The sequence below is a fragment of the Sipha flava genome, unplaced genomic scaffold (assembly GCF_003268045.1).
Source record: "Sipha flava isolate LNK unplaced genomic scaffold, YSA_version1 271_pilon_pilon, whole genome shotgun sequence".
Taxonomy (NCBI): Eukaryota; Metazoa; Arthropoda; class Insecta; order Hemiptera; family Aphididae; genus Sipha; species Sipha flava.
Window position 1 is genome coordinate 256,162 of NW_020272935.1, and position 19,998 is coordinate 276,159.

A 19,998-nucleotide genomic window follows, 5' to 3' on the forward strand; every position below is an offset into this window, starting at 1 on the left:
CCTGCGTGTATATCTAATGAATGATTTTTTTTATCTTTTTATGCAGACATATAATATAAATATATGTAATATTTACATTCAAACAAATGTATATAAACATTTATTGTACGTGTTAATAATATATATATACTTATGTACACACATACGTATACATTTGTTTAACAACACAGAAACATATATTATTGTCGTACTTGTAAAAAATAAAAATATATTTATGAGTATATGTAAGAAAGAAGAAAATTCTTTTCTGATAAAAAAAAAAAAAAAATGTGTTTTATACAAACCGAATTAGTTTAACCGGTATTACACGTATTGATTGGAGTAACGTATTATATAGGTACATATAATAAAATGTAAGAATATACATTTATGAGCTTAATAACTTGAGTAATATAATAAATCACTTCGTGACGTCGTATATACCGCGTGTAGCGTATTCACATAAAAATATAATAAATAAAACTTAAACCAGTATATGCGTGTGTACGTTTATATATTATAAAATAATATCGATACATTACACGCTACAAAAAAAAAGTAATAAATACATTATTACAATACAATAATATTATCAACAAACGTATTTACTCGTCTATGTGTATAAATATATCAATATTGTATATTATTTATTAATCATAATATAAATAAAATAATATTGGTATAATTTAAATAAATATAGAGGTAACCGTGTAGGACAGTCGCGCCTAATGGCTCGCTGTCTACAGAGTTTACCACCGAACAACAAATAGTGGGTTTAATATGTATAGAACAAACGATCAGCGGCGGCAGTCGACCAAATGTACAAAAACGTTATTTACAAAATAATAATAAATTCTTAAACGTTAATTATCACATCTCCTTGTCCAGGTTTCTTTTATTTCTTAAATGCCGCGATTACGTATTAGAAAAATAATAATATTGCTTTCCGTTTTCATCGTCCGCGGCGCTTAGCTGCAAGGGTTTGTGATGAGAGAGGACACCGAACACTGCATGCAGGTCTCCCCGGTTCGAAATGTCGGCGTAACTTTTGCAGCTATACAACTACTGATCACATTCTCCTGAAATACATACATAATATGGATTAAGTTTACAAAAACTTAATAATTACTCTTCAAATGCTTTCATACACATATAATTTCTGTTAACAAAGATTATTATTATTATTATATTAAATATTTCTAAACAACATTATCTTATAATATAAATATTTTATCTTTTATTACAGTTTATTTTATTTTAATTGTATTAATTTGTATTTTTTAGTTAGGTATATATCGACCCCGTATATTTACGTTCATCTTTGGAGATCGGTGGGCATTATACGTAGAAAGCGATATTTTTGATAAAAAAATTTACATATGAAAACTGTAATTATCGTAACAGAATTAATGATTGCGTAACCCAACCCGTTCTATTATTTTTGTGGTAGAAATTGAAGTCATGAGCCACAAATTTCGAATAACGTACTTGGTTAGATAATATTTTTTTTTTTACTTCTTAGAGAGCATAGGCTTACGATAGGCCGGTTGATCAACGTCGTATGTACTACATTTTTTACGATAAAAATATGATATGATATTATTATTATTGCGCCTAAACAAGAGAAGAAGGGTAGTAGAAGTCTGGTTTAATCACATCATGAGTATTTTTATTCCTTGAAATCAAATTAATCATTGTGCGTTGTTTTCCTGAGAGTTAGAGTGAGATAGAGAAGAGAGTGAGTGAAAAAGAGAGAGAAAAATAATTTTATTTTTACTCAAACCCTATTCATTGTAAATATATGTACTAACTTACACTTACATAACGATTGGATGATAAAGAGGGTGTGCACATCGTACTTTGTCTAGTCTTAGAATGCGACTTTTGTGCTGGTTATGAGTATCACATATTATTTATAGGAGGAAATAATAAATTTTAATTTCAAAGTCACCACTGTTTTAATAATGTAGGAACTTTAAAAAATATATATATGATAATAATATAGATAATAACAATAATGTAGGAACTTCTAAAAAAAGAAGAATAAACAACTAAAATAAAGGATGAACGGCCGTTTGTCATGTATCATTGAAATGTATATCCGAGAAATCAATTAACTCTCGTACAGGGTTAGATTAGGGTTAGGCTTCCAGTTTTTAAGGCTGTTTATATATCGTTTATCAAAGGTTCAGCTTTTTGATATACTGCCTTCTCCACAGGGTTTGCTAGTAAATCGTTATTGAGTAACTCTATAAAATATTTCCTCCATCTTCCAGTCTTTTTTCAAGTTCTATAATAATATAACCCTCTGTATTTTTAATCGCTTTTAAGCTTGGATTGAAGTGTTGATGTTTCTTGATGATCCTAAAGAAATTTCTTGCGTTGCCATGGGAAAGATTTCTTTTTGTTTCCTTTTATATTCCAATCAGAAATTTCCTTTTTTTCCTTTGAGTTATATATCTGCATTCTCTATGTTCTTTTTGTATTTCTCCTTTTTGTTATGATCTTGCAACATCAGAAACCTATTTCTCGATAATTTCCGCTTTTTAACCGCTTTTCGACATACTTCATTGAACAATTCATTCTTTTTTTCTTTATAAAACCAATTTCTTGTTCTTAAGTCTCCATAAGAATTTTATTAACTTTGTTTCAGTTCGAGTCTATATCTTGTAAGTTGAGGTTCATGTATTTGATGTTTTTGTCCTTTTTTTCCCATTTTTTTATTACATATCAAAACATATCAACATATTTTAAGAAGCAGATGATGTAATTTTCAAGAACACAATTTAGAGATCTATATAATTATAAAGTTTCATTCAGAAAAATGATATATTTTGTAAGTATTATATTAATTTCCATAATATTATAAGTAATTAATGATTATATATTTGATATGATTTTACTATGTAATTTTAATGCTCCCTCAAGTAAAGAGTCGCTAGTGGGTTACTTCTTAATCACGTATATCATGTTTTCTATCTTTTATCACTTATACTTATTATGCTAAATAGTATAGATCGTAAAATTATTATAAATATATAAAAAAAAAATGTAATGTATTTTTCATTGCAATTTTGGCATCTTTTAAGTGCAATTATATCCGATCTGTAGTTATAACTATATTATATAATTTTGACAGTAAATGGATCGGTCATTTCGAAAAGGTCATTTCTTCACACATTTTCAAAATTAGTTTTATGTGATAGATGTTTTTAACTAATAATAATGCATATTTCCTTCGAGACCACCATAGCATAGTTGGTTTTTATAAGGAAATTTAACAATTCAAACCTTTTTCAATTTTTATTTAAATTTAATTTTGATCTCTTAAAATAGTTTGTACGTTTCCCGATAATTTTCATTTTATGGAGATATGGCTTTTTCGAAATGACCGTTTCAATTTTCAAATGAATTAAAAGCAATCGATATTTTATAGCAATGTTTTTGATACAAATTAACCAACAATGTGTTATATAAGTTTGGGTTATTTTAACATACAATCGTATTTTTAACCTAAATTAAAATAAAATAAAACAAATATCTCAATAAAAAAGTTTTTTTAATAATAATTAAATTCTTAGATTTTTTTCACAGGAACTTATTAAAAGTATTCTAACAAGGATCAAGAATCGGTTAAACTTTTTCATGTGATTCGTAGAATAATACGTTTGTTTTAAAAAAAATAATAAATTAAATAAATATTAAAGTTAGAACCTTTTTATACTTATTTTTATATTTATTTACCTTTTTTGTAGCGTATTTACATTATTCGAGAACATTTTTGGGCCTTTGAGTTTTTCATCTTATAATTTAAGGCATGGTATATTACATCTAAATTTATAAAACTTTTAAAAAAAATATGAATTTACCTTTTTTACAAATGGTTTTCTAGACTTGGAAAACCTTTTAGACTATTTTCCAATTCAGTGTTCTTGAATCCTCCATTTTCGATACCAGCCAATGTATGAATGTTAGCGTTCTTCAATTTTTTCTTTCCCATGAATAAAACGGTCATACCAAACATTAACGAACCTATGGAGTAATAAAAACACAATTTATCATCAACCACTGATTAATAATCAGGTTTCTTTTTAACAAATTAATTATATTTAATGTGTCAAAAATATATCGTTGATAGAAGATAATATTGTCGTATAAATAGTTTTTGATTACGAATCGGACACTTATACAATATAGTATAAGATAGTATTCACAGTATTCACATGAGAAATTTAGACCAATTATATGCTTAAACCGTTCGAATAAGCTTATAAATAGAATTTTTATTCACTGCATTCTAGCACTTTGATATGGGTTTGGCCTTGCTTAGGCTTAAACAACGATCACATGATGTGATTTAATCAACGACCCGTGTTGGAGAAAAAAAAAGTTACACATAAACAGATATCTTCAAACAAATCATTGGTGACAAAAAGACAGGTATAACGAAAAACAAAAGTTAAATTAGTTCTCATTTAGTCAACAGTTAAAATAAGAATTGCGATTCCACTGAAGATACGAATTGAACTTGGGATGGTTTCGTGATTAAAAATTATTTTATTCTGTTATTCTGTGTATATACACAAGCACAATAACGAAATTAAACCATATAAAATATCTCATCAGACTGATTTAGATATTATTGGTGAAGAACTACGTAACGATGATATTATACGCTTAACAAGAGTTATCTAGATGTTATATAGAAAGTCCTAAATCTGTATAAAATAAGTAGGAAATTTTTGTTAGTCTGTAATTCTGGGCGCAAAAGTTGTCCATCAGAACGAATTGTTATTGTATTTGACGATCAACCGTGAACTGGCTCGAACAGTTTTCGTAGTTTTTTTGGGAACCGATTATTAATAGAACTGTCCAAGGAAAAAATTAAATTCAGTAATACTCCTTAAAGTGCATTGTAACGATGACGGAAGGATATGGCCGAAGCGTGCGTGTGCAAGTTTGCTTGCCAGTTGCGCGGTACTCACTTAGCAAGTAAAAACCAGCGTAGAAAATGGCCAATGCCGTCTTGTAATCGTACGCTTTACGAACGGGTTCCACGAACATCGGAACGTTGCCACCAAAGTTGTTCATCCAAAACAGGAACGCACCGACGGTTGTCGACCGGACTGACATAGGCACGGACTCTACAAGTATGGCGAACAAGATTCCGAACCACATTTCGGCTGCGAAAAAAAAATTAAACAAACATAAAAACAATATTAATATGTTTTATTTATGTGAGCTGTAAAAAAAAATTTAAAAAAAATTCTTGGTGTTCATCAACTTACCGAACAGGTACGATATGGCTAGTGTCACCATGGCGCCTGTTGGTCCCAGGTAAATGCTTCCGTAGGCGAATGGCGTGGCGATCAACTAAAATCGATGGTAAATTAATTAATAATAATAGCGTTATATATTAAATTATACAAATTTAATGTAAACGTGATTAACGGTTAATGGATGACGTCAAGAACACTGTTTATATTTTTATCCATCAAACACTATTATTATAATGTATTATCAGTATTATCAGTATTATTATTATTATTATTTAAAAATCGATACTATTTTTTTTTATCTGCTGTTCATTAAGAACCCGCAGTATAAATGGAATATTGTTTATACTTTGACTTTCCATCGATTTTTTTTTTTTTTTTTAAAAATCTCAATGTTCCTGAAATGAAATACATTCGTGATTTTATTTTCTATTTCATCTATACTGAACAGTTGTACATCATTGAGTTCACGATTTGCCTTATAATTAATGCGATGATTATATACTACTGCTCTTTAAATTATTAGGTTAAACTTTCTAATTGGACGGTTGTAAACATGACTTTACCACTTATAATATATATATAGCTAGTAATATATAGGTGTATGTATATAACCTTTCTTTAAGGTTATAATCGAGTTTCTTCTATTAATCTATTTTGTGATTATTTTCAGCTTACTATACTAATGTGGTATACTATTAATATGTATATGTTAATGATTATTGTATTACACCAATGTTGAGTTTTAATAGCATTTATTTAATGTTTATTTTATCGATAGGTTATTTGAATAATAAGTAATAGTTGTTATGTATTCATTGTATTATGTAATTAATATATTTGATTATTTTTTTACATGTAAACATATTTGACAAATGTTACACTATTGTTTTTTATTTAATTTTTTACGAAACCTAAGGAATGTTTTGGTAATTTATTTTAGAAGTTTAAGGCTATAGAATTGATAAGCCTATTGTTATTCTTCAAAGTAATCTGTCATCATTCTTATTAAAAATACAAACATTGCTGTTGGGTGACTCATAAAACATTGTAAATAGTTGAAAAATAAAAATAATTTCAAGTTTAATGGGTACTTTTGGTCGATTATTACATAACATAAACGTAACAGGAATAAATTTGCACGATTTGAATTTTTCAGTAATTATAAGAACTTAAATAGTATTATTTATTTATAGCCATTAGTGTGACGTATAGGTAAACCAGTGATGGTGCATGAATAAAATGTACAGGAAGACTTTTAACTTTTGTTCAACTATTGGCTATTTATATACATTTTTACTTGAAATATTAGTATTTTATTTAATATATGTATATATGTCGTAATAACTAATTAACTTAGCTTAATAATTCCGATTATTGTTAGTTATATTTTTGTTAGATAATTATTCAACTTTATTGTAAGTAAATAGTTTAAATTATTGAAAATATATTGCATCGTTTCTTATATTCTTATATAACTTATATATATATTATAAATTAAATTCGAACTTCAATCAATTAAAATTTTATAGATACAATTAAAACTGATAAAATAACAAACTGAAATCTACGGTTATATTATCCGTCCAATAACTCATCTAATGTATAATGTTTTGATTTTATATTTTTAATTTTTAACAAAAAAATGGCAAGTTTACGAGTAGAATAACGCACCTCCCGGTTGCAGAAAATACTAAGACTAGTCTCACGGACTCCATACATAAATCATTATCGCTGTGATTCCTCCCTCTGAACTTTTATATGCCATATATAATATTAGAAATGAGACTGTCGATCGACCCTTCCAATCGTTTTACGACCGCGTCGTCCCTCGTTAATCGTTATCAATGATTTCAAAAATAGTGTAGTGCTATTTTCCCAGGGCTTATACGTATACATTTATAAATACCATACGCGCACCACGATGGAAAAAATATTTATTCACACATGCATATATATGTATGGTAAATATTGCCGACAAAAAAAAATATTGTACATAGATCACACAAAAATATGAAAATATTTGAAAAATTTTGTTTTGTCATGCTATAATTATTGAGGAGACGCTGTCTCAAAGCTTCCCCTAACGCATCACTGGCTTAAACACAACTGGTTATACCTATTTCATGTTGATATAGAATAATATTATTGAAGTTTTCCGCAAGAAGCACTCCGATGACTATTACAAATTATATAATTAATTTATAAATCTATTTTAATTGTTAAAATGGTTTTTATATTTGTTTTACTTACTGGCATCATTTTTAAATGTTATAAGAGATTACTTATAACATTATTTTCTTTTTTCGGGGTTTATTCATATATGCATACCTGACTAATGGCTAAGACGGCTACTCTAGACTTAATTCCATATTTCTTCACAATGCTATCAGAAGTGATTCCACCAATTACGACACCGATGCTGCCGACCAAGAATGTGACCACGAACAACGACCAACCAAGATCATAACCTGGGAAGATGTCACGATAAAAGAGATCGGCGTTATAGGCGAAACAGAATCCACCTATAGGGACAACAGTACGAAATTAAACATTTGTTTCGTTGTTTTATAATATTATGTTAACACGTTTCTCTGTCACGTTTTCTGCACATACCGGTGTGTCTGATTGCAGCAGCGATACACAAGATCAAAATTTTAGGTTGTAAAAGTACTTTCCAAATGTTGGTCTTTTCGGCGCTCTCGACAGGTAATGTAGTGTTTTGCATTATATGCGGTTTTGATACATCATTGTTGTCGGCTTCGGCTTCTTCGCTAATCGCTGTTCTCTTTGGTTCATTCATCGTAGTGATAGCTAAAGCTGCTACGATCAGTCCAATCATTCCACTAACAAAGTATGGCACTCTCCATCCCTACAATTAAAATTTTTAACAGTAATATATTTGTGTTTTATGATTCAGGCGTGGATCCAAGGTGGGAGAAGGGCTAATGGGGCACAACCCCCTCAAATCCCTAAAAATAAGTTTGTGTTATGTATAATATAATACATTGGGTTTTCGATTTATCGAAGTTCATAATATTTTCTCACTAAAGTGTTATAAAATTACAAAAAATAAAATAATTTAATTGTATATTTATTGTGTAATAACTAATGTATGTGTTACTGCGCCCTTTCTGTAAAACATTTCTGGATCCAACCCTGTTATGAGTTGGTTAGATGGATATTAAAACTTTTCAATTCATCATTGATTCAAAATATCAACTAAAAGATAGAATAGAAATTGAAGTTTCCAGAACGATTGGGTAAACAATTCAATTGACATTTTATTAATGAAACATTTATACATTGCAATTGACTATAATAGATCGAGCTAAAGATGTAAATCATGAGTTTACTGTTTTAAGCTGCATAATTATATTTTGTGAAAGTACACTTCATTACAAAATTATTGGTTCAAAAGAGTTATTAAAATATTACTCACCAAACCACCAACGTTCATTTCAGTAACGTATCGGCCGACTGGAAAAGCCAAACCAATACCAGCGTAAATTCCCCAGTTAAAGATCGCCATTACTAATCCTCTCTTTTCCTATAAATCATAATTATCTGGTTAATATACGAGTATAATAAAAGTTGTAATATTTAATTCTGTATTAAATATAAGCTGGTAAATTACTATGACATATATAGAACTATTTATATTACATAATAAGAAAACTTTTCTTTTAAATAAATTAATAATTTAATTTAATTTAATTAAATCAATCCGTATGTACCAGTATAATAAAATTAAATGTAATAAGTTCTTTGAATCTTAATTACACAAGGATAATATTAAATACACAAGGAAGAAATCATTTAGATATAGCCAATAGATACTTACTCTAGGAAAACATATAAGCCATTTATTTTTCAAGTAAATTAAATAATATATTTTTATCAAAACTTATCAAATTATTTTTATTAAAAAAATTAATCAGAAATCACCTTTTTGAATTTGTAATGGTTTTGAATTAAACCAACTTAACTGAATACAGACGAAATAATTACTAAATTAAACAAGAACAGTAAAAGTATTGGTTTATAATCGGTTGTGTTCTCAGTCGGTTTAAAGTAAAATTGACTTATTATAACTCATTATTATAATTATTTTCGACATATTTTACAAGAATAAAAAGTCGTAAATTTGGACATGCTTACTTCTGAAAACAAGTCTGATAGTATTCCCGTAGACAAGGGATTGGTACCAGCCTCGCTATAACAAACAATGGTACATATAGTTATTAATTACCGAGGTCACGATTTTTGTTGTCTCCGTTATTTTTTTATATTTATAATATTGTTATAAAAACATTGTTACACACCCGACTGCAAGCATGATTCTGAGTAGTATCAGATGCCAGTAACTAGTAGCCATACCAATTAGACCGATAGCTGTGGCGCTGATCAACGTGCACAGGGACAGTAGTCGGACTCTGAAAATAGATTTTACACAAAAAATGATTATATGTTACGGCATACGATCCAAAGTTTAAATTTTGTATTTTATTTTGAAAAGCATTTTCTCACACCCGAAGTTCGCATTACAAATCGTCGTATACTGGTATGCAAAATAGTCTATGCACTGTAGTTCAAAAATGAAAATAGTTGACCAAAATTCTCATTTTCTCAAAACTCTTATGAAATGATCTATTGTTTACAAATAATTATTAAAATAATAATTTATATTCGTATACCGACGTAAAATATGAGCAACTAATGATGAATTGTAATCAGTCGATTATGGTCTAAGGGGTAGTGTTGATACCATCGTGTAATTCGAAGAAAAAGTTAATTCAATTTGTAAGTTTATAAAAGCGAAAAGGGTTATTATCATTTAATTTGTAACTTTACATTTCAATCACTACATACGGAATTAATAATAGTAATAACTTCATAATTGCATTGTTAAATATTTTCTTTGTATTTTATCCAACATAAATAAATTGATAAACACTTTAATTTTATTTTATTTGTGGTAAAAATTAAACTATAGGACGATTATTGACAAAATATTATAATTCTTATGGAAAAATTATATTTTATAAGGTTCAATTATTATTTTATGAGTATAACCTAACCTTTGGCTATTATAAAAAAACATTTTTATTCATCATTATTGAGTATTTATTTTTATTTTTTGAGTAAATCGAATAAAATGAGTAGAATTCAAAATTTCAAATTTTGGTCAACTATATAATTTTTAATTACTGTGCTGCGTGGTAATAGTATCGGCACGGTTTATTACAAGACATGTCACAAAAATTTATTTTATTTTAATATTTTTGCTTCCTCTACCACCATCTACTCATGTACATTATTAACGCGTCGCGAACAAGGTGATCCGCGCTTACCTATTGAACTTATCGGCGGCCATGCCGAAAAAGATTCCAACGATCGAATAGACGGCAATAAACGCTGGTCCAGCCAAAAGCTGGTATTGGAAACCGAGTCCATTGTAGTTCCATTCACAGAACGGTGTGCCATCTTCCTGAACTAACAACTCGCACCTGCATTAATTGTAATAATAATAACGATAAGAAACACTATAGTAATATTTTATATCAAATAATGATTCGTGTACAGCAGATGTGTTAATAATATGATATCAAGTTTTTTATCACTTGATGACGTACTTAACTTTATTATTCTAGACACTATAATATCAACTTAAAATGTTATTAATTTTGAAATGTTTATGAGCGATGTAAGAGGCCACGTATATACAACCCCATATTCTGGCTGTATTTATAAAGTATACTTTATCACGTATCTTTTGCAATATAAATTAAGAGGTGCATGGACAACAAATATCATCAGACATAGATCAGATAGAGAGAGAAAAAGAGAGATAAAGAAATTAAAACAGCAACTGTTTGAATATCATCATCATCACCATTGTCGTCATCAACACCATAACATCGACAGACAAGGTTACTATACGATAATATTCGGCGCAAAATATAATAGCTAGGAATTATTGTGTGTGTATACTAAAATATTATATTGTTCGCCTTGTCATTATAATCGAATAAACTTGACCTGGACTAATTGCGTGCACTCTCGATCACTATTCGCAAATGTAATCGATTTGGCGAAAATTTACATCGTTAGCCGCATGAACAAACACGTAGTGTTATTGAAACCCGAGGCGGCGGCGACGGCACAACGAGTGTTCGTAACCATAAGGGTGGCAAAAAGAAATGGTTGAATGTGTTCGTATCTGTCGCGCACTAGATATATTGTATTTCCTGTCGAATTACCTTCTTTAGGAGTTATTTACATTATTTTTTATATACACTTGTAATAACGTGCAGTAATGTATAAGTCACTTTTCGCTAAGGTCAGCGTATTGTAACATATATATAAAGATTATATCGTCTGGAGATGGTGATGATAATAATAGTAGTTATATCGATAATGCGAATTAACACGAATTCTGTCGGAAACGAACTCTCACGATACATAAACTATTCTTGTTATGAACTTGAATGATATAACCGTGAACCCTTCCCTCCTTTGCCCCCCCTTGATCACCGCCAATGGTAATAGACTTCAATTAAATACATATTATCGATGTGAAATTATGTATTTATTTTTATTTCTTTCCAGAAATATCAATTGATTGTAAACTGTATACTGCCCACTCACGATTTCTGGTCGATTGATGTGTCGCAACGTTCGTGTAACGTGTAATTAAACACTGTCGACTCGGCCAAATGTCCCAAAAGCTGACATTTGATATCACCGTAATGCACGTCCCTGGCCGTTGCCTTGCTGGTCACTCCGATCAAGAAATGTCCCATCTCGGACGTGAGGTAACCCAGCGTGAGAACCGTGAGCACATACGTTTTGTACAAGAAACCCAACTTTTTGATGTACGAATGCATAGTTGTAGGTATATTTTATTCTATACTGATAATTCTGAAACAATAAGATTAAAAAATGAGAATAATAATAAAATAGTAAATAGGAACGAGAACGCGTAGTTATGGTGGTATTTTTGATTATTTTTGTAGGGTGGGATATGCATATTCGCGTACATAAATAATAATGCATACATATTATAATATAATATGTATTCATTATATTATAATGTTGACCAATCGCTAGCGTACGCTTGTTTGGAGGACCACGGGGTGAAATGTTCTAACATATTTTTATGTTGAGCTGTCTCGTTTATGTACATATAAACAAGGTTTAAAATTTATAACAACGCGGTGCGCAACAAACAAGTTCTTATAAGTCAAGGGTGTATTGCGCGAACGCACGCGAATTTCATGGTCATTATATTATTATACTATTATTGTATGTGCAATAGTGCAATATGTTTTATCTGCAGTACATGTTGTATCTTATTTGCAAATTTAAAAGTCTTGTTTACACAGCTTTGTGGATAAATTCAAACACAATGGGTTGGCAGTGGGAAACGTGCTACGATTTCTATATAGACTCGTGGTCATTGTGTGATCTGCAGGATAATGTGTAATAACAAAAGACATCTGTCGACGGATCGGAAAATTGACGAGAAAAATTGGTTGGAGTTTTCTACGATGATTTTCGGTCCGTCGCGGCATGGCCTGATTATCCGATGAACGTTCGCTCGATCACTATATTGTGGTATAACACTATAATATTATATTTTGGATATTATAATGGTATTATTATTAGCTTGCCAAACAATTAAATTATCGCAAATCGACGGTTTGTGTGTCTTTTTTTGTAATCTATCTTCAACAGACGGTGTAAATGATTGTTTTATGTTATAATTAACAATAGTGTTTTTGCTCTTATCGGTGCTGATCCAACACGTTTCATATCTGAGGGGTGCGTGTGATAGATGTTTACGTTGAATGACCTCCTCGGACATAGCGTTGATGGTCAAATCGTATATGCGGTCACTCGATACATATTCGATCATGCTTATGGTTCCACTATTAACGATAATTAACGTTTTATTCTTTTATTATTATTTTTTTTTTTTAATAAGAAATACAAAGAATATAATATAAAATGGAAAACATTTTCGAGATGACACAGTTAGATTGCAATAAAGAACTGTTTGTTCACTGGCGACTGCTATTATAAATTCAAAGCCCAAGTTCATCGAAATCAGTCGTGTGTGTCTTCGACTCGTGTGTACACGTCGTTTTGAGGTTATTCAGTTTTCACTTTTACTTTTTTTTCGCGAGTAAATCAACTAACTGACGCCTATTGTTTTTCTCGAATACCAGTGTAAATAACTCCGGGGGGTGGAGTGGGAGCTATAGTCAAAATTAAAGGAAGTAATGTGTTCGGATAGTTTTAATTAAAATACTACACATCAATCGTCAAGATCTACATGCTCGAATCGTTCGGTTCTGTTTTCTTCGTTACCCTTGAGTTGGGACGCGCTTGTGAGTTCCGCGTTCGAAGAACAGTTACAGTAGATATTGAAATTGAGCCAATAATAATTGTATTGACATTTCAATATTGCGTGACGAGTATTATTGATATCACGTATTAAAAAAACGAATAAAAACTTGACTGGTCTTATTATGTGTTTTGAAGTTACAACAATCAATTATAGAAGAATTTATTTAAGTAAATTCTTCTTTAATATATAATATTACATTTTTCGGAACAAGTAAAAATTTTAATTCGTTAGTCCTAAATATTTAGTCAATGGGATTATAATACAAGTTAAAATTGATCTTTTTGAAAATAACAGTGGTTAACTTATAATTATTAGTTTGTAAATGATAGCCGGTTTTAAACTACTGAAATTATTTCGTGTTCGTTAGTGCTATTTTTTACCTAAAATCGAACGATGTATGTTTTAATACGTTCAAAAATGAGTTAACTTAATAAATAAGTGAAATTAGTACAGAATATTATATTATATAGATCAGTAAGATTAAAATTAAGTAATTGTGTCTTCAAAAATGTTGGAATATTAGAAAAGTTAACTTTTTTCAAAACCAACGCATCACTGTACGTATATAAAAAACCTAAACGTTGTAAATTACCTAACAATATCAATTTAAAGAAAAAAAAATAACTTACTTTTGTATTATACTCTTCTTATAGAAAAAAGTATAGTAAAAAATGTATGTGTGTTGCAAACTCATGAAGTTCGAATTTACCACTAAAACGAAACGGTATACATAGTTCAATGAGTTTTATACTCGTAGTATGAATATGATATAATTAAATTGTTTGATCTAACAGGAAACAAGACAAAAAAAGAAACAAATTCACATGTATATTCATATACAAACGAGTTCCGATTGACTTGCGTTTATCATTTAAAGTTTATTTTTATTAGTTGCTCATGTTTGTGCTCCAACATATTGATCGTTTGACGACGAAAAGTGTCGTCCTCCTTGTATCCGATTGGGGACAAATACGAGTATAATATATACATGTATTAATACTGATCGTACATACTCATACACACAAACATATACATACTTGCGCACGTGCACACGCGCGTATATACATACATATAAATAGATAATTTAATATTATTTTCTTTAATAGTATTTCGAGTCAAGGACCATTATTATTGTTTTATTCATATTAGTTATTATTTCTTTTTTTTTTTTGTCATTTTTCGCGTACATAGATATAAAGACGAACAGCTGAGATGGAAATACTGTTGATTCACTTGGAATTTTTTTCCAATCCGACTGCGATTTTTTCGATTGAGACTCTCTAGCTTGTGAAAATTCTACATACCTACTACTGTTATTACTCTCGGTCACATCTTCACACACACACTTAGCATACACGACTGTGCTGTAAAATGTAAATTGTGCAAACACGTACCCTTTAAAATGTATACTTCGTAGTCTCGTCGACGTGTGATGCTGTTGCCCGCGTTTAGACGTTCTGCTGTTATGTCGTAGGTAATATATATATATATATATATATAAATTTGCGTTTCCGGTCAATCGGCGTGAAGCTGAATAAACCCGCGAACTTTAAATTTATAAATATTATATATTAAATGATTCGTACTTCGAACTAACGGCCGGTGACACTATACGTATAGTTATATCGCGGCTATATGGAAATTCAAAGTGATCGACAAATCGAATATACTATACAAAATGTTTATATATTTATATCGGTTCGTGCGACAAGTATTAAATCTATATTGGGTCATAGACGACAACAAAAAAAAAAATTAATAACACGGTGATGTAAACAAAAATTGATTTCGCAGAAAATCGCCAAACGGCGGCAACGGTCCGTCGGATACTGGTGTCTGTTGGGATGCTCAAGTCCAATTTAAAACCTCGGTTTGTGCGTGTGCAAAGAGGTACACGCGCAGACCTTGTACCCTCACCAACAACAGCAAACCGCTGCCACCGCGTGCTGCGATTGACGGTCACCTCCTCCACTGCTATCGCCGTCGCCGCCGCCGCCATCGCCCGATTACAAGGCCGATTCATATGTATATTATACATACCATTTGGTGGGACAGATTCCGTTTTTTCCTTTTTTTCTTCTGCTTCCACCGCACAAGTACACGCACACACACACACACACACGCACGCGCGCGCTCGCATGCACACATACTTATAATCGCAAGTTCAGGAAACGACACTCGATCATTCAGTCCGAGGGTTTCCGTTTATTCATATGGGAGGGGAAAAAACACCTCCGGGTATACCAACAATGTGAATTTTATGGTTTGGAATTTTTTCAAACGCTAAATCGTGTGTGCACACCGTCACATTACGTAATTTGTACGGATATATCATTATTGATTTTATTAATTATTTATTATATACGTAAATGGGTGCAGTTCTCTCACCGTGAAACTGATCTCACATCGGATTCGGGCGTGAAGTCAGACGGATGCAACCGGACGCGACGTGAAGTTATCCTGTGGTAAATACGTATCGGTAGCTGATCGTATATCAATTATAATATTAGGTGAATGGTGATAGACGAATGGGTGAATTCCTAACCAAAAGAAATCGTGGTTTTCAAGGAAAAATGAAATCATTTTTCAAGTTGTATTTTTCACCTTGCCGTTTTTGGAACCGTTTTCAATTTTATGGACGTCATTTCCGTTCTTCGGCTGTTTCTATATATTATGTGTTAAAAATACATAATATTCATATATATACCTTAGTCATCATTGTGGTAAACAATCGCGACTTAATACACAGCCCATCGCGGTAGGTAAAATAATATTTTTCGTCGATAGATCCAATGATGGAATTTTGTATACTATTTGATCGATTACATAATATGTTGGAAATTAAAACATTTTCCGAACGGACAACGATACGGTCGGACTTAAATCAATGCATATCAATACATATTTATATTAATAATTATTTATAACTTTGAGATGTGTCGTGCACAGATAGAGAGTTTCGAAATAATATATGTGAACTAATTTATTGTTTATTCGGTATCAAAAAACCATCAGGTATTCAAATATTGTAATATTTCCACATGAACTCGTTATGGTTATTGTACAGTTAATTATTAGCGTGTGATTAATAGTGAAGTTTCGAAATATAATATTTGTATACAAATCTGGTGTAAGTGTAATGGTTTTGAATTATCATGTATATTCTGGGAAACATGTTAGAGTCACTATAGTAAATACTTTCATGAGCATTTACAGATACTATTTCGTATTTACATTTATATTGTGATCGTTTATACAGACAAATTAAAATGTTTATAATATAATTATACGCAAAACCGAACTAGGAAATTGAATTATAAGAATATTAAGCATTTAAACTTTGCATTACATAAGGTTGTTATTGAGCTTAGTGGTAATATTAAATAAAGGTCTAATGGATTTTAAATTGTTACCTATTAATTATGAATAATAATAAATAATAACGATAATGTTACGACGGAGAATAAAAAAAAAAAAACAAAATATAATTTCAGGTACATTTTCACAGTATTGTTACTTGGGCAATAACTTTATCATATCGACATAGATTATTTAACACATTTTAAAATGTGTTATAATTTAATAATTAGCATTATACACAGTTAGTTCGAAATAGAGGACGAGGCCGGAGGCCGATCAAATATATGAACGAGAAATGTACCTACAACTTGAGAAAATAATTATTAATGTTGAATTAAAACCATATAGTTCAATATAATACTATTCACTTGATAAAATATTAATTCTTTAATAATATTTTTTATAAATCACTATAGTATGATTAAGGTTAGGTACTTTGCTGAGCGTCAAACATAATTACTTGTAATGCAGTTATCTTGTGTAGTTCTTAGTACCGAGTGTTTAGGATTTATTTTATTTATTTTATATAATATAGTTGACCCGGAAACGCTTTACTATTGCTATATTTTTTATAGATATATTTGACTGGGTGAAATTTGTATCGCCTACAATTTATTTTTATTTTATATATATTGCTAACCCTCATGCAGATCGTTGCGCGTAAAGATTGTTGTACGGGTTAGATTGTTCTGTTTTAATTATTATTTTTTTTTTTTTTTAATATTAAGCACTTACTTTTAAAAAACATAGTAATTTTTTAAGGTAATAATAACCTACTTTGTGTGTCATTAGTGCATGTAATATGATATTTTTTTAAATATTATTTACTTTTATAAAATTAAATACTATTAAATGTATTAAATTAAATTAAATACTTCAGAATAAATAACATTTTTTGTTTTCAAATCATCTGGTAATATAATGAACTGATTTTCCGGTTTACCTGTTCTTGATGATCTCACAGTGTGGGACCCACATATACCTGTCCATTTGATAAACAGTCTGAACTCAAGTTAATACCAACTAATTGAAATGTTTGGCCTTGAGCCTCTTTAATTGTAATAGCAAAAGAAACTTTAATAGGGAATAGAAGTCTCTTAAACTGGAAAGTTAATCAGTAGGAATCATAGATATACGAGGTATTAAGGCAATTTCTCCTGCTGTACAGTACAGTACAGGACGGGCAAGTCCGTTTTCGACCAAAACCGTACCAAACCGTACCCTTCCCTTTTCGACCGATTCATTTTTCAACCAAATTTAAAATAGGCCGATTCCCTTTTCGATCAAAACAAAAATTAATAAAATAAATTTAAAATAAAATAATGGTATACAATGTTTGATTTTGATGGAAACTACTATAATATTTAGTAATTTATTTATTAGTGGCGATTCAGGGTTTTACTTGCGTAGCGAGGTTTTAGGTTTACATTAGGTTTACGATATATGTATACAAAGAGAAGATACCCGATTATGGCTCGAATTCTGATAGTTAGTTCTGATAATTTATAATTATAACTAACTGATAATTTTATCCGAAATATAAGATTGTGTCCAAACACACATAGGTTCACAAAATAGTGTATAATCAATAAAATTAAATTCTATAAACATATATTTTCATTAAAATGCATCATAAATGGTATATATACATATAAGTCGAATAGTAAAATAATTATTTAAAATTAAAAAGATTAAGCAAAATAATTGCAGTGTTAAATTTTACTGTTAAAAATGGATATATAAAACTCATTATCTTAAAAAAATCAAAATTAGATATTTCCATGTTTTTAAATTTTTTAATTTGGGTTTGCCTAATTTATTTTTTTATTATTTCGTTTAATCATTTCCCTAGGAGTTCAAACTATTGATTAGATTTTTTTTTAGCACCTGTTTGGCATTGTTTTAGAATTTACAAATTGAAAATATACTTGGATATGAAGTATAAAATAGTGAATTGGATTTTGAATGGAAACTTTCACACGCATTTGTTGTGGTAATATTCTCAACTACTATTAATATAACCGAAAAGAAAAATGTAATCACTAATAATACGTATATATGTGAAATTATAAATCATAGACTTACTACTTTTATTTAAGCTACCATGGATTGATTTTGACGTTCGCTTTCAAATATTTTCAATGGCCTTTTTTTTAATAAATTTGAGTATTTTTTGACATTTCAATACATTTACAGTATCGGCTTCATGCTTGTGATTTTTAACGTTAAATTTACTTTTGTTTATTGAAATTTCGTTATTTTGTCATTCAAAAAAACTTTTAAAATTTTTATTTGTAAATCATAATTTTTTTATCTCATTTGCTAATAACTTATGAAAGCAAAATATATAGTTAAATATTACTAATATTTGTTTATCATTTCGTAAATTTTCATAATTGACACTTTATAAAATGAAGTACCAAAGATCACTAACTTAATTAGTAATCGATAATAGCACAATATACAACTGTGTTTCACTAGCAACCTTGTAAGATTACAGTTCATCTGCTTTTTTATTTATCTTCAATACACTGAAAAAGAACAACGCCGAATATTGGTGATCGTGTGAATCGTGAATACGATAATTATATTTATATCAAAATACGTATCAGACTCAATCGGGATATTTATTTAGTTTTGATAACCACTGAAAATAGTATTTTCTGCCTATTATGTATGGACCGCAACCGAGATAGGCGAAAAAGTTAAAAGGTTACTTTGGGTCGCAATCAAGCAACGCCCATACAAAGTTAATAAAATTACAAACAAATATGAAGAAATAAAATCGCAATTGAATAAGCTAAGCTTTTTTGTATTTATTCATTTTTATAAATAAATTGTTTGTTTATTTATTTATACATAAAAAAATAATGTTATACTTAACCCCTCTGTATGCAATCATTGTTCCAAATCATCAGATAAAATGTTTATTACGATTTATATCATTATAATTACTTATAATCAGTT

At 29.7% G+C, this 19,998-nt stretch overlaps 1 protein-coding gene across 1 annotated transcript; it reads right to left on the reverse strand.

The window, feature by feature from the left end:
• Positions 1 to 605: 605 nt before the first annotated feature.
• Positions 606 to 15,517, reverse strand: LOC112685250 (protein spinster homolog 1). Its single transcript, XM_025557082.1, has 12 exons — positions 15,066 to 15,517; positions 11,907 to 12,179; positions 10,610 to 10,765; positions 9,581 to 9,691; positions 9,417 to 9,471; positions 8,698 to 8,805; positions 7,872 to 8,127; positions 7,587 to 7,780; positions 5,268 to 5,352; positions 4,965 to 5,162; positions 3,849 to 4,011; positions 606 to 1,058 (listed from the first exon to the last, which is right to left on the reverse strand). Exons 2-11 carry the CDS (start codon positions 12,143 to 12,145, stop codon positions 3,854 to 3,856), a joined length of 1,560 nt encoding a protein of 519 aa, XP_025412867.1. The 5' UTR covers positions 12,146 to 12,179; positions 15,066 to 15,517; the 3' UTR covers positions 606 to 1,058; positions 3,849 to 3,853.
• Positions 15,518 to 19,998: the final 4,481 nt, after the last annotated feature.

Excerpts from the sequence above, each read along its gene's own strand:
- LOC112685250 (XM_025557082.1), bottom strand. The coding sequence starts at position 12,145 with ATGCATTCGTACATCAAAAAGTTGGGTTTCTTGTACAAAACGTATGTG. Across the intron at positions 10,766-11,906 it reads ACATCAATCGACCAGAAATC|GTGCGAGTTGTTAGTTCAGG; the intron begins GTGAGTGGGCAG and ends CAATTAATGCAG. Across the intron at positions 7,781-7,871 it reads TGCTGCAATCAGACACACCG|GTGGATTCTGTTTCGCCTAT; the intron begins GTATGTGCAGAA and ends TTGTCCCTATAG.